Below are 15,166 nucleotides of genomic sequence, written 5' to 3'. Positions count from 1 at the left end.
ATATCTACTTATTTGTCATTTTTTCTTTCATCTGTTTAGAGGCAGGCGACCCATAAAAGTGACAGAGAAATCAACTCGAGAAAAAAGGTAATATATTATAGTACTTCTTTTTCTTTTTTTCCATTGTTTGGAAGCAGTAGACCCACAAGAGCGACAGAAGTTTGTTTGTTTTGTCAACGACACCACTAGGGCACATTGATTAATTAATCATCGACTAAGGGATGTCAAATATTTGGTAATTCTGACTCGCAATTATCAGGAAAGACGCTACATTTTTCCTAATGTAGCAAGGGATCTTTTATATGCACTTTTCCACAGACAGGAAAGCACATATCATGGCCTTTGACCAGTTGTGTGGCAACTGATGTGGTTAGAACAAGAAAAAAATCCAGTCGGTTGAATGGATCCAACGATGTGGTTCGATCGTGCGACGTAAGCGAGCACTGAACCGACTGAGTTAAATCCCGCACAAAAAGCAACAGAAGGCAGGAAATGTTTTAGTTAACGACGCACTCAACACATTTTATTTACGGTTATATGGCGTCGGTCCGAGAAAAGAAATGGGTAATGTATAATGTGTTTTGGATACTAGTTTATATGAAGACAAACTTGTGTTAAGCAGCCATCTATGGGAGTAACAGGTGACCTCTTAAAACAGGTCATTGCTTAATACAAGTCACTTTATATTAGATGAATTGGAAGAATAATACAAATGTCTCTTAAAGTGACAGACCAACTAGTTTTCAAACACTACGACGTATTTATCACTATTAAAGCCGTTTTTGATAATTTAAATTAGAAGTACTTACATTTTATTAGTTAGAATATTCATTTGCATACACGTGAAGTAGTTCTGGCCATTCAGGGTGTTGTAATACCCCAAAATGCATATTTCATAATTCTAAAAACGCACGTTCGTCTCAGAAGTAATAGTTATCGAGACAAGCTCTAGTTATTTTTAGACGATATTTCCCCATTCAAATATCACAGATTTTAGCTTCTTTCTCTTATAACTTTATCCAGATGTGTTTCATGTTTGTAGATTTAATAAACTTAATGTCCATTTTCTAAGGCTGAAACTAGGACAAGCTTATGAAAAGACACGCTTATGAAAGGAAGTCTGATGAATGTTTTCACATGAATGATATTTGGTTTGAATATAATATTTTATCCTGCAACACAATATATATATATATATATATATATATATATATATATATATATATATATATATATATATATATATATATATATATATATATATATATATATATATACACACACACAGACACACACACATACACACACACACACATACATACATACATACATACATACATACATACTCTGTATATCAAATGATAACAGGAAACTAGTGTACAGTATAATATGTATTTAAAAACAATTTAAGAAATAATTTCCTTTGGCATATTTCAGTTCATCATCAGAATATATATATTGGCAAGATATGCTGCCGAAATAAATATTTTTTAGGAAGGAACTACTTTCACTTTACTCATGACTAGCAAGGGACTGTTGACCTGTAACCCTATTTTGTTTTGGTGTTTAGATACTGTGGGCGACAGGGCATCGCTACGCGTGGACATACTACTCTGAAAAACGATAAAGTTCTGTAATAAAAACAGTTCATTTCATTTGTTTTGTGTATGATTTAGGATTGCAATATACACACAATAACTGGTTACTGTCTTAACATATCGACTTTCGCCATTCTAGCAGGATAAAACCGAAAGTAATAAATTATTCTCTATTTATGAACAGTAAATTATCGATTCCGTTGGATTCATTGAAAAATATTCAACCAATTCATTTATAATGAATTCTAAATATAGCAATTATATTCTTTATGAAGAAATAAAATTCCAAAAGAAATACCTAAGAGATATTTTTGCAAATTAAATAATTGAACTAAAAAATAGAAGCTACCCAACAACTAAACTAAATAATTATAAATTGCTTCTTCTCACAGTTTAATTAAAAAGAAAATTATATATAAGATTTCATTATTAATTTTCAGTTTCATCGCTATCATAAACCTGTCTAAACCAAACCCTGAAAACGGAATCCTGTCAAACCCGACCAAGACTAAATTCTAAATTGCGACCCTCTAAACACAACGTCCACGACGTGATCCGATTTGGACAGCTTTTACTGTACATGTATAAGTATAATGAAGACAGCCTAGTAAATTAAAAGGGCTTGAAACAATCTTTTGATTTTAAAATCAATAAAGCATTTTATTCTTTGTGATAATAAGGAAATGACTGTTTATTAAACATCTCAGTCCGAAGCCATTCGCCATGTAACGTAGGCGGAGTTTAGCCAGACCGAGCAGAAAAACGTCCGCTAGACTGGTTTATGCGCTTCACGGTAAACCAAATGACCACGTCGGGAACCAATTAAATAGTTTGCGAACGTTAGCGAAACGTTTCCAGGCTGAAATTGGGCATTATGTCTCAAATATATACTGAAAAACGACACAAAAGTAAATTAAGGCTACGGATAGTTTGTAATTCAAATGTGGTTTACTTGATTACAAACGCTCACATTTTGTGAAACGATAGACGGAATAATACCTGTAATTATCATGAATTTCAATTTCATCCTTTGTTGAAAGAAAAAGCAAACAAAATTTAATGTTACACCTGGAGGTTATTTTTCAATGTATTTAAATATGACAATTCTTTGACACTTGATTTAGTGTCGGGGAAAACATCCAATATCGATACACAGGCTACGCGTTGTTTTGTCAACAAATAATATTTTACACACTGTACCAGGGTCTATCCAGGAATGTCTCCCCCCCCCCCCCCAATTTATTATTATTTTTTCTAAAAAAGCAAGACTGAGTTTACCGATGGCAAATAAGCCAAGGTCAGCGTGATGTGTATGCGGCGAGTGGGGTTCGGGGGGAGGGGAAGTAGATGTCCACTGGTGGAGTTCGAAATGAGGGGAGGTAGATATCCGCGGGCATGCTTTGTTGGAATTTAAAAAAAAAACATGTTCAAAGACGCGTTTTTAACGCAGTTTTACTACTGTTGTATTTGGAACATATTGTGTGATAAAATATTTGTGCGATTGAAAAATGTCGTCGGACGACCATTCGCAAAATTGTGGATGACAAATTAAAAAAAAGTCATTAAAAAGAGGGACCCTTTCAGCCTACCTCTGGATCCGCCACTGGATTCTGTGGTAGAGTACTCGATGGGATGCTATTGGTAGCAGGGATCCGCCACTGAATTCGGTGGTAGAGTACTCGATGGGATGCTATTGGTCGCAGGGATCCGCCACTGAATTCAGTGGTAGAGTACTCGATGGGATGCTATTGGTCGCAGGGATCCGCCACTGAATTCAGTGGTAGAGTACTCGATGGGATGCTATTGGTCGCAGGGATCCGCCACTGGATTCAGTGCTGTGCTTGCGTCGTAGGATCGAACCACCTCGGTGGATCTATTCAGCTGGTTTTTTCTCGTTCCAACCAGTGCACCACAACTGGTCAGAGGCCGTGATATGTGATTTTCTGTCTGTGGGAAAGTGCATGGTAAAAGATCTCTTGCTGCTAAGTCCGTGATTCCATCTCAAAGGATGAAACAAAAGATTCAAGAAAAGTTTATAAATTATACATAACAAATGATAGTGACTACTGAAACTTATTTCACTCTTTCATCTTCCGAAGAAGACAAAAAACCCACCAATGTACATTGCATAGTCCGTAACAGAATATCAAGACTAGACTTGACTTTGAAGTTCTGTGGATGAAGAAATGATAGATAATCTGTTAACATAGAGGTATGAATGACAGATGAATAATCTGTTTATATCTATTATGAATCAGTAGATATGTGGTGCCTTTCATCCCGATTGTGGAACTGAGGTTTTTGTTAAGGCATACACGGTGTATTGCTTGTAGGGGTGGATTTATTGCTTGACATGCTCCCATTTAAATATGTGATTTGTTTTTTCAAACGTCTGTATTACACCCTAATAATGTGATTGCAAATACCTCCATACCTCAGTAAAACGAAATCACCCCATATTCTTTTGACATCAATATTTATACGGAGAAATGAAGAGCTTGTTAATCAATTAAACATGACCATTATTTTCTTTAAATCTATTTGTATCTCACAACACAGGCGTTCCTGTATTATCTATCCTTGTAAAACGTTTTTTTTTGAAACATGATAGTAACTAATCGATGAAACATATTTTTCACTTCAAACTCTCTCTCTCTCTCTCTCTCTCTCTCTCTCTCTCTCTCTCTCTCTCTCTCTCTCTCTCTCTCTCTCTCTTTTTGTATGTCTGTCTGTTTCCATCTGTCTGTCTATCTCCCTCCCTGTCTGTATGTTTGTCTCTCTCTCAATATCTCTCTGTCTATCTATTTGAGCACAGCACTACACCTTCCACATCTAATGACTGTCACTCTGTCTGTCTCTCTGTATCTGTCTCTGTATCTGTCTCTGTATCTGTCTCTGTCTGTCTCTCTATTTCAGCACAGCACTACACCTTCCACATCTAATGACTGTCACTCTGTCTCTCTGTATCTGTCTCTGTTTCTGTCTGTCTCTCTCTCTCTCTATTTCAGCACAGCACTACACCTTCCACATCTAATGACTGTCACTCTATTTTGGACTGTCCTTCTAAAATGCTCCAAATTATATAAATATTTGGCCGAGCAGTCAATCACTTTTTATTTTTGGTTTGTTAACGTTTTATTTTATTTTAAAAATTCTATTAACTTTTCTTTAGTAATTGACTATTTTAAACATTCTGCCCAATTCCAACTCTACCCCCGCCACCTTCTGTCCCGGACCCAGGAGAGACGTGCTTGAACCTCAATTGGATATAGACACGCTAATATGTTATCTAATCCAATCCAATAATGATTAAACATTCCTCAAACAAAAACATGAATACACGAGTGAAAAGATGTTTAACGACGTATCATCGGCAGAGGTGGCGCAGTGGTTAAGCCATCGGACTACATGCTGGTAGGTACAGGGTTCGTAGCCCGGTACCGGCTCCAACCCAGAGCGAGTTCTTAAGGGCTTAATGGGTAGGTGTTAGGCCACTACACCCTCTTATCTCTCACTAACCAACTAACAACTAACCCACTGTTCTGGACAGACAGCCCAGAGAGCTGAGCAACAAGAACAGCAAAAACAGCAATTAGACAATTTGGACCGACGGAAAGAAGGAAGGAAATGTTTTATTTAACGACGCACTCAACACGTTTTATTTTACGGTTATATGGCGTCAGACGTATAGTTAAGGACCACACAGAGATTGAGATAGGAAACCCGATATCACCACTCCATGGGCTACTCTTTTCGATTAGCAGCAAGGGATCTTTTATATGCATCGTCCAACAGACAGGATAACACATACCATGGCCTTTAATATACCAGTCGTGGTGCACTGGCTGGAGCGAGAAATAGCCCGACGGGGATCGATCCCAGACCGACCGCGCATCAAGCGAGCGCTGTATTGCTGAGCTACGTCCCGCCCCCATTTCGACCGAATTTACGAAGCCTGTTTTACTTAAACGCAGGTTTTACATGTAAATGTATGTAGTTACGCGCGTGTAAGTCTTAAAGGGACATTCCTGAGTTTGCTGCACTTTTTAAGATGTTGTCGACTAACAGAGACTTTGTGACGACTGTAATTACATATCAAATATATTTTTCTGCATAACATATTAGTGGCTGTATATTAAACGTGTTTCTGATCGTTCTAATATTTGTATTAGGTTAAACTTCTTTTTATTTTCCCTAAAAAAGAGATTTTTTCGTACGTACGAAATTATTTGAAGACAAAATCCAGTTTGGGCTTCTTACAAATATTAAGACGACCAAAAACACATTGAATATACAGACACTAATATTCTAAACAAGAAAATATATTTAATATGTAGTTTAATCGTAGAAATATTTTATTACTTGGAAACATGTTACAATGCAGCAAACTCGGGAATGTCCCTTTAAACAGGTTTTGTAAATTCCGCCTTTTATGTTTTGAGAAATTATCTCTGGTACTGTCAACAACGTGTGATGTTTTGTGCTATGTTGTAGGTTACTAAATGTATTTACTCTCTTGTCTTAAAAACCCACATCTGCTAGACCTTGACAACAGCTTCGGCATTAATAATGACATCCGTAATGCACTTTGTGAACGAGTAGCTAACCAAGCATGTAATTGCGCTTGATCAATTCCTAAGGAACGGCATTATAGGTTAAGACACCAGATACATCACGCTAAAGATTCAGTCTTTAAAAGCACATGTATAGCAATTACAATATTGTGGTGGTGGTGGTGGTTACGATGATGATGATGATGGTGATGATGATGATAAGAATAATAATTATAATACATGTATTACAATATTTCATTCTTCTTTTCATTCCTTACAATATTTCATTCATTTGAACTTATTTTGGTGCTTATATCCATTTAAGGTTCAAGCACGCTGTCATGGGCACACACACCTCACCTACTTGGGCTGTCTGTCCAGGACAGTGGGTTAGTTGTTAGTTGGTTAGTGGTTAGTGAGAAAGAAGAGGATGTAGTGGCCTTATACCTACCCAATGAGTCGTTAAAACTTGCTCTGGGAGGGAGCCGGTACCGGGCTGCGAACCCTGTACCTACCAGCCTTATGTCTGATAACTTAACCACGACGCCACCGAGGCCGGTGTATTACAATAATACAGGGGCGAGATTTAGCTCGGTCGGTTGAGTGCTCGCTTGACGTGTTTGCGTCGCAAGATCAAACCACCTTGGTGGATCCATTCAGCTGGTTGGATTTATTCTCGTTCCAACCAGTGCACCACAACTGGACAAAGGCCGTGTCTGTGGGAAAGTGCATATAAAAGACCCCTTGATGCATTAGGAAAAATGTAGCTGATGTTCTGATGACTATATGGCAGAATTACCAAATGTTTAACATCCAATAGCCGATGATTAATTAATCAATGTGCTCTAGTGATGCCGTTAAACAAAACAAACTTTTACAATAAGTGCGACATAAAATTATTAGTTAAAATATGTTTTCTTCTACATCATTCTGACAAGTAGTCTTCAGAAGAAACCCGATGATTTATATATACTTTCTCACAGACATGACAACACATACCACGGCCTTTGGTGCCCCAGTTGTGGGACACTGTCGTGTTCACAAAGCCTACTTCGTTCTTACTAAACTTTAACAATTGACCGTTAGCCCCGATTCTGGCGGAACGTAGCCCAATGGCAAAGCGCTCGCTTGATGCGTGGTCGGTCTTGGATCCTAGTGCACATTGATTTATTAATCGTCGGCTATTGGATATCAAACATTTGGTAATTTGACATATAGTCTCAGAGAGGAAACCCGCTAAATTTTGCCATTAGTAGCAAGGGATATTTTATATGCATCATCCCACAGACAGGGTAGCACTTACCACGTTCTTTGATATACCAGTAGTGGTGCACTGGCTGGAACGAGAAATAGCCCACTGGGCCCACCGACGGGAGTCGATCCTAGACCGACCGCGCATCAAGCGAGCGCTTTACCACTGGGTTACGTCCCGCCCCTCCTATATCACCCTGGGGAATGGCAGACATCCTATAGACAAGGCACCGTACAGTCATTTGTGGGAGAAGTCACCGTCGTGTGCAGAGACATACGATTTTGAATATGAAAACTCTTGTAGTCCGGATTAATTAAACTTCATATGTTGTTTATTGATTACATGCATTTCACAGGTGCGCTAACCGCAGGTCTGTGTTTAATACATCCGTGTATGGAAGAATCAAAGTCTTCTAAACATCCTGTGGCACGCCAAAGTCCTATTGTAGTTTGCTATCGCACGGTCAATTCTAATCGGAAGCGCCAAATTAATGGCTCCATTTTGCACCACGAGTGCTTTTCAGATCTGAACGGATTTGCAACGCTGACGGTAATACGTCTCGACAAACATGAAAACCCGATACAAGGTTATCTAAAGATTTCGAGGCTCGTTTTTGGTGCTGACGAGCGTTTGGTTGATTGTATGTCTGGGTGTCTGTGTGAGTTTGTATACATGTATGCGAGTCATTCTCTCGAAATGTGTCATATTGCGTTACCCAGCCCTAGAATTGATAAAAGTAAGAAAACTGAGATAAACAGCACTTAGATAATTAAATACTAATTAAAACGTTACAGAGAAATTTTTATAACACAATGACGCCCCCACATGTGTATTACACGAGTACAGATAATCAATAGTCCTTTCCCCGTTCTTATAAACGTAATTATTTCATCTACGGTTTCCGTTAATTTTCACATCATTGTTGTTTTGCAGTTGCCATGGCCAACTTGATATCTTCTTCCATCTTCCTTCTGTTCGTCTGCCTCGCTGTCGCAGATACAAATTTTATGCGTACCCACCTAGGCATCAGGTAAATACAGTGATTGTGCATGCGATAAAGTATGCTTCTGTGGTGTTAAAGGGACATTCCTGAGTTTGCTGCATTGCAAGACGTTTACGACTAATAAACTATTTCTACGATTAAACTTACATATTAAATATATGTTCATGATTCTAGTCGTGTTAATATTTGTAAGAAACCCAAACTGGATTTTGTCTTCAAATAAGTTCGTACGTACGAAAAAACCCATTTAGGAAATAAAATGAAATTTAACCTAGTACAAATATTACAACGGTCAGAAACACGTTTATTATACAGCCACTAATATTTTATGCAGAAAAATATATTTGCTATGTAATTACAGTCGTTAAAAAGGCTCTGTTAGTCGATAACATCTTAAAAATTACAGCAAACTCTAGAATGTCCCTTTAAAGCTTAGGACATCGTGGTGCCAAATATTTGGCTTCGTCAACAAGAAATATAACATATCTTGCCATAAATGTTTTTTTAATATTACATTTGACGGATGGTACAATTTCTTTTTAAGTTTCATCTTTATGAAGTACCAGTAGTATTTTTATATTTTCTTTATATTTGTGAAACAATAAAACATAATATCTTTATTATCGTTGGAGCAGTTGAGACCATGTTGATCATATCGTATCTACGTGATATTTAACATGCGAACTCCCAATATATTCCGATAACGATTGATGACATTTTTTTCATTGACCATTTTCAAATACATGGCCATTTCACAACAAATAATAGATAGTCACATATTTGCTAAAAGTCCGTGAGAATGAAAAAGTCGTCATCGATGGCTGCGGAATTAGTGAGGTTATCTTCACCTGCCCTGTGATCATATTTCGAGGACCAAAGTTGAGGGTGTACTTTAGGACAAACATTTAGACAAAATATGTAGCCCCAGGTACCTTGCAAAAGTTCTGGCTAATTCCACAAGAGAGTCAAAGCCATGACTTCCGCCGGCGGACATACTGAAAATCGGAAATTGCCACATCTCACGTAATATGCGAGTTAAGAGTCATAAACACAGTGCTTATTTCCATTACACAGAGGATGCCTAATATTCTGATGTTAGGTTTTGCAATTTGAGGTCGTCTTGACATTCAGATCCATAAAATAATCGTTGTCCACGATATTGATAATTCGAAAACGCAATAATTGAGCTAAATCACAAAATAGTTTCTGTTTACGATGTGGATGCACAATCCTTTTGTCTGGTTATTTTTGCAGCTTGGAGTTATATCACGATCTTCAAAGACGACTGTTATTCACTACATTGAAACATTAGATAATGCTGGAGCTGTTGAATTGATCAACGATTCATGCCGAATAAACAAAATACAGCTTCCATGCTATCCATGGTTAAATTTTAAGGTCATGTAGATCATCCACCTCATTTATTACTCTATCTCAACTAATTCCAGGGTTCCAGTATCGTCTGCTTTTCAATATAGTAAACAACGGTCATCATGGATTTGAAACTCAAACCTATTCTGTGATAGAACATGATAAAGTTATGCACAGAATTTCAGCTCAATATCTTGAGGCATCGCAAAACAAAAGTCTGGAAAACAAATGGTTGTATATCCTAAGATTAAAGGCCATAACTCTGTACAAAATAGGTAAATCGACACGAAATTCAAACGTGATATGTAACAGCACATGAAAAAGCTATATACAAATTGTCAGCTCATTCCCTAAAGGCATTGTGAAAAAATATCCGGAAAAATATAAATGGGACAGGTGGACGGACGGATATACATACAGAAAGACAGAAGAATGGAGGTGAAATCTATAGTCCCCTTCGATTGGACCGGTAGAGGACTAATAATACCTCCTATTGCAAAAATAACCTCACCAAAACACTGGGCATCCTACTTTTAGTGCAAAGAAACACCTCTTTGTTTTCTTGTTTTCAATATGGTGGGCAACGGCCATCTTGGATTTCAATGTCAAGATGACCTCAAATTATAAAAATAACCCTACCAGAAGACTAGGCATCCTCTGTGTAATGGAACTCGGCTCATTTGTAAGATTGTAACTCACATTTTATGTGTGACATGGTAATTGGCGATTATTTGTTTGACTGCCGCCTAGTATAGATTTGGGCCCCAAGTGGAGTTAGGCTAGCTGGAACTCTCACCAGGTACACGGAGGCTAAATGTTTTCTAAAGACCCCAAAGACTTGAAATCCACCCTCATCTAACAACCGAATACGCCCCCGCTACTTACCATAAGGTCAACGCTGGTTAATACAACGCAAACCACCTAATCCATACACAGAAGAGAAACTTTATTTTGACAGCTGATATATCAGACTAGAGAAAACAAAATCGTATTTTGTTGTTTACAGGAGAAGTTTCCAAGAACGCTCCAATATACTAGAAAGAATACTGGACAGCGAACAGCATACATTTCCGTAAGTATTTCCTTTCACAACGGGTTCAAGTATTCCCATTCTAAAAGTGATATATCAAAGACCTTGATACATGGTTTCATTTCCGAGTAAGAATGCGTAATGGATATCTCTTTGCTGTAGTCTGCGTGCATCAGTGTGTATTCCGTCAATATATCCTTGAAATCTGTCGTCTGGTGATTGGTAAAATTCGTTTCAAAGATACGTTACAATTAATCTGAAGAGCAAGGAAAGAGAATTTGTTTTACAACACTTCAGCACATCATAAACTACAGAGCTTGATACTCTTATCTAGAGAGTGAAAGACGAATTAATCCTACTGCATAGTAGCATAAAATCTTTTATATGCACTTTTCTATAAAAGAGGTAACCTCTAATGTACCTCTGGGATCGATCTCCGTCGGTGGGCCCATTGAGCTATTTCTCGTCCCAGCCAGTACACCACGACTGGTATATCAAAGGCCGTGGGATGGTGCATATAAAAGATCCCTTGCTACCAATGGAAAAATTTAGCGGCTTTTCTCTCTAAGACTATATGTCAAAATTACCAAATGTTTGACATCAATAGTCGATGATTAATAAATCAATGTGCTTTGGTGGTGTCCGGCTACCGGCTCTCATACAGAGCGACCGGCCTCGGTGGCGTCGTGGTTAGGCCATCGGTCTACAGGCTGGTAGGTACTGGGTTCGGATCCCAGTCGAGGCATGGGATTTTTAATCCAGATACCGACTCCAAACCCTGAGTGAGTGCTCCGTAAGGCTCAACGGGTATCTTGCCTGTGGGAAGTGCAAATAAAAGATCCCTTGCTGCCTGTCGCAAAAGAGTAGCCTATGTGGCGACAGCGGGTTTCCTCTAAAAAACTGTCAGAATGACCATATGTTTGACGTCCAATAACCGATGATAAGATAAAAAAAAATCAATGTGCTCTAGTGGCGTCGTTAAATAAAAATAATAATAAAAAAAGTTTTAACGACTCAGTGGGTAGGTGTAAGACCACTAAACTGACCTCTCTGTCACTAACCACTAACAACTAACCCACAGCCCAGATAGCTGAAGTATGTGCCCAGGACAGCGTGCTTGAAACTTAATTGGCTATAAGCATGAAAATAAGTTAAAATGAAATGAATGTACCACAGGCGGCAGGATATAGCCCCCGGTGGTAAAGCGCACGCCTGCTTCGTGGTCGATCTGAGATCGATCCCCGTTAGTATGCCCTTTGAGTTTTTCACGTTCCAGCCAGTGCTCCACAACTGGTGTAACAAACTCAAAGGTCGTGATTGGGATATTATGTATATATATATATATATATATATATATATATATATATATATATATATGTGTGTGTGTGTGTGTGTGTGTGTGTGCGTGCGTGCGTGTGCGCGTGCGTGCGTGTTTGTGTTTGTGTATGTGCGATGCATAGAGAATATCCATTCCTCTCTTATTATATGTATGGCCCTCAAGTTAAAGTGTATTTTGTGTTACGACAACAGTAGAGCACACTGATGTATTAATTATCGGCTATTGAATGTCAAACATTTGGTAATATTTGACACAAACATCTTTGAGGAATCCCGCTACAGGGATCTTTTATGTGCATTTTCTTACATATAGGACGGGGAAAAAAACAATCAGAGAATAGGTCCATTGATGTGGTTCGAACCTATGACCCGTTCCTGACGCAAATAATAATGAAGGGCGTCATTAAATAAAAACAAATGTTTTTCTTTGGTGTACCAACCGACATAGTCCAATCTGTAAATACTCATTTCTTATAATATATATGGGGTTGGGATTTAGGTCAGTCGATAGAGTGCTCGCCTGAGGCACTAACGTCGAAGGATTGAACCACTAACTGGTTTTTTTCAACACGACTGGCACACAAAAGAATTTATTTATTTATTTAATAACTATATACTAAATAATTATAAATCTCATATAAAAACATATTGCTAAGTTTTAAACCCTTACCAAATCTCTCTTTTACAAAAGCATTCTATGTTTAGAAATAAAAATGTTAGTTTTGTTTTGTTTTTTGCTTTTTATTAACAAATTACCATTTTCAATACAGGGGTGAAGACAAAATGCTGGAACATTCAAGGTAAGCACTTTCACCTGAACTGTTACAAGTAACCGGAAATACAATCCACGGAGACTAAAGTCTCGGGTATGAAGCTGCTTTACTTTGGCTGTTCCGTCTATTGCCTTCATTCCGTAATTTATTGCCTTCATTCCGCTTTCTTGAAATGAATGAATGCATTCTGTGTCAAGGGGCGACAGGTAGCCTACTGGTAAAGCGCTCGCCTGATGAGCTGTCGGTCTAGGGTCGATCCCCGTCAATGGACACATTGGCTATTTCTCGTTCCAGCCAGTGCACCACGGAAGGTATATCAAAGGCCGTGATATGAGTTAACATGTCCATGGGATGGAGAATATAAAAGATCCCTTACTACTAATAGAAAACATGTAGGGGTTTCCTCTTTAAAAATATATGTTTTTTTTTTTTAAATGAATGAATACAGTTAGCGACCATTATGCGTCTAACATCTGATCTATGCGACAACTCATCACATTGTTTAGTTAGCGGCCATTATGTATCTAACATCTGGTCTTTGCGACAATTCAGCACGTTGTTTAATTAGCGACCACTATGCGTCTAACATCTGATCATTAAGTAGCACTATACCAATTAATTTCCGGCTGAATCGAAGTTCGAGGTGCTCCGAACTTTTGATAGAGAAGTTAACACCACAAGTCCTGCGATTGGTTATAAATGTGAGTGTGTTGGTTGTAAAAAAAATTAGTTTCATCTGGGCTAAAAAGGTATACAATTTTAATTCGTCTAGTACCACTGTGTCAAGTAACCTTGTGCTTGGAACATGTATGGGGTACATGTAAGAAAAAGTACTAAAATTTTGTGCGAAACTAGGGGTGTTGTAAAAAGATCTGGTTATACCGAAAATGAGCCATGAAAGGTACCATTTTCTGCAGTTAATACTTTGAGGTAGGGGTTGTAGTACTGTTATTTATGAGTCATAGTTTGGTTGATATATTGCATATAGTGTTTTTAAACACAAACGTTAACATGGTCGCCTATGGGATTTGAATTGGTATAGTCCAACCTATAGCACATATTCAGTGCATAATAAAAAAGATTATGATTTGTGTCATTTAATTAAATTAAACTATACTGTTTGATTAATTAGCGGTCACTCGGCCATGTAAGTTCATAATGACCTTGACTTTGACAATAATTACTGTACATGGCTCTGAATGGAGTTTGAATAAAAATTAGCACTGAGGAAAAGTTGGTTTTGGCCTATAATTCATACTATAAAGATTTGAATATTTTTATTTACATGGTGTTTGACTTGCCATATACAACTACTCTTAAATATGGTAATATATCTAGGCAATCTGAACTTAGATTTTAATAGCAATTTATTTTTATATTAAAAATAACATGTGCCAATATTGGGTTAATGTCTTTAATTTCCATAAACATAGTTAATGTTTCATGTATGTACTTATAGGGTGCTAAGTCATATTTTAGACAAATTTGTAGTTTTATGCACACACAAAAATTAATTTGAAGAAAAACTTTACCAAAGCCATAATTAAATTGTTGGTCACTATTGTGCCTTCTGTTCTCATTTATACATAACAATAAGCTTGTTAAACATATCTTTAGGTCTCCAGATCAAATCTTTTTTTTAAATAATCACTTAGTTTGCTCCCATGAAGTGCATTTTAAGTGTATACTAGATTTAGAACCAATTTTTCCAGATTTGATTATCTACCTTGGTGTAAGTTGATAATTTATTTTATTGTTAAAGCTGTATTATCCAATGTTAATAGCTAAATAATATGCTGGATTACAGATTGTAGGAATACATCCAATATACATATTGTATTGATCTGGATTAGAAAAAAATGCAATAAAATAGATGTTCGGGTAATTATGTCATTTAAAAACATGTTTTTTTTAGTAATGAATCGAAAATAAATATGTGAAAGCTGCATGATAATTCCAAATATTACAAATATTTAAAACCTCCAACTACAGTAGGGTATACATAAAATATAGTCAGGAATATTGGTGGCTGCCAATGGTTTTGATGGGCCATTTTTAAAATCTGCATAGCTGATGAATTTGAAATTCCCGCACATGGTAACTTGAAGACAGCCACACTCAGCATACAGGATTTCCCTCCAACAGTGATGTGCTGGACATGAAGTCATTACTTCATACAGGTGCAGTCATGTTGATCTTTCCTTCCTCAGACATTGCATTTTTTTAATACTGATATTTCTTTGATGTG

The 15,166-nt window shown here is 37.3% G+C and overlaps 1 protein-coding gene across 4 annotated transcripts in view; it reads left to right on the top strand.

The window, feature by feature from the left end:
- The window catches only part of LOC121382275, a 45,284-nt gene that overhangs the window by 19,806 nt on the left and 10,312 nt on the right, over positions 1-15,166 (top strand). For 2 of the 4 annotated variants that reach the window (XM_041511843.1, XM_041511844.1), the window contains exons 2-4: positions 8,337-8,433; positions 10,784-10,849; positions 12,916-12,945. In XM_041511843.1, coding sequence (XP_041367777.1) covers positions 8,337-8,433; positions 10,784-10,849; positions 12,916-12,945 — 193 coding nt within the window. Of the gene's footprint in view, positions 1-37; positions 88-8,336; positions 8,434-10,783; positions 10,850-12,915; positions 12,946-15,166 lie in introns of those variants that run through there. The other 2 variants (XM_041511845.1, XM_041511846.1) reach the window with 2 other exon arrangements.

The sequence above is a fragment of the Gigantopelta aegis genome, chromosome 9, assembly GCF_016097555.1.
Source record: "Gigantopelta aegis isolate Gae_Host chromosome 9, Gae_host_genome, whole genome shotgun sequence".
In the NCBI taxonomy this organism is placed as follows: domain Eukaryota; kingdom Metazoa; phylum Mollusca; class Gastropoda; order Neomphalida; family Peltospiridae; genus Gigantopelta; species Gigantopelta aegis.
This window is presented reverse-complemented; position numbering and strand designations above follow the sequence as displayed.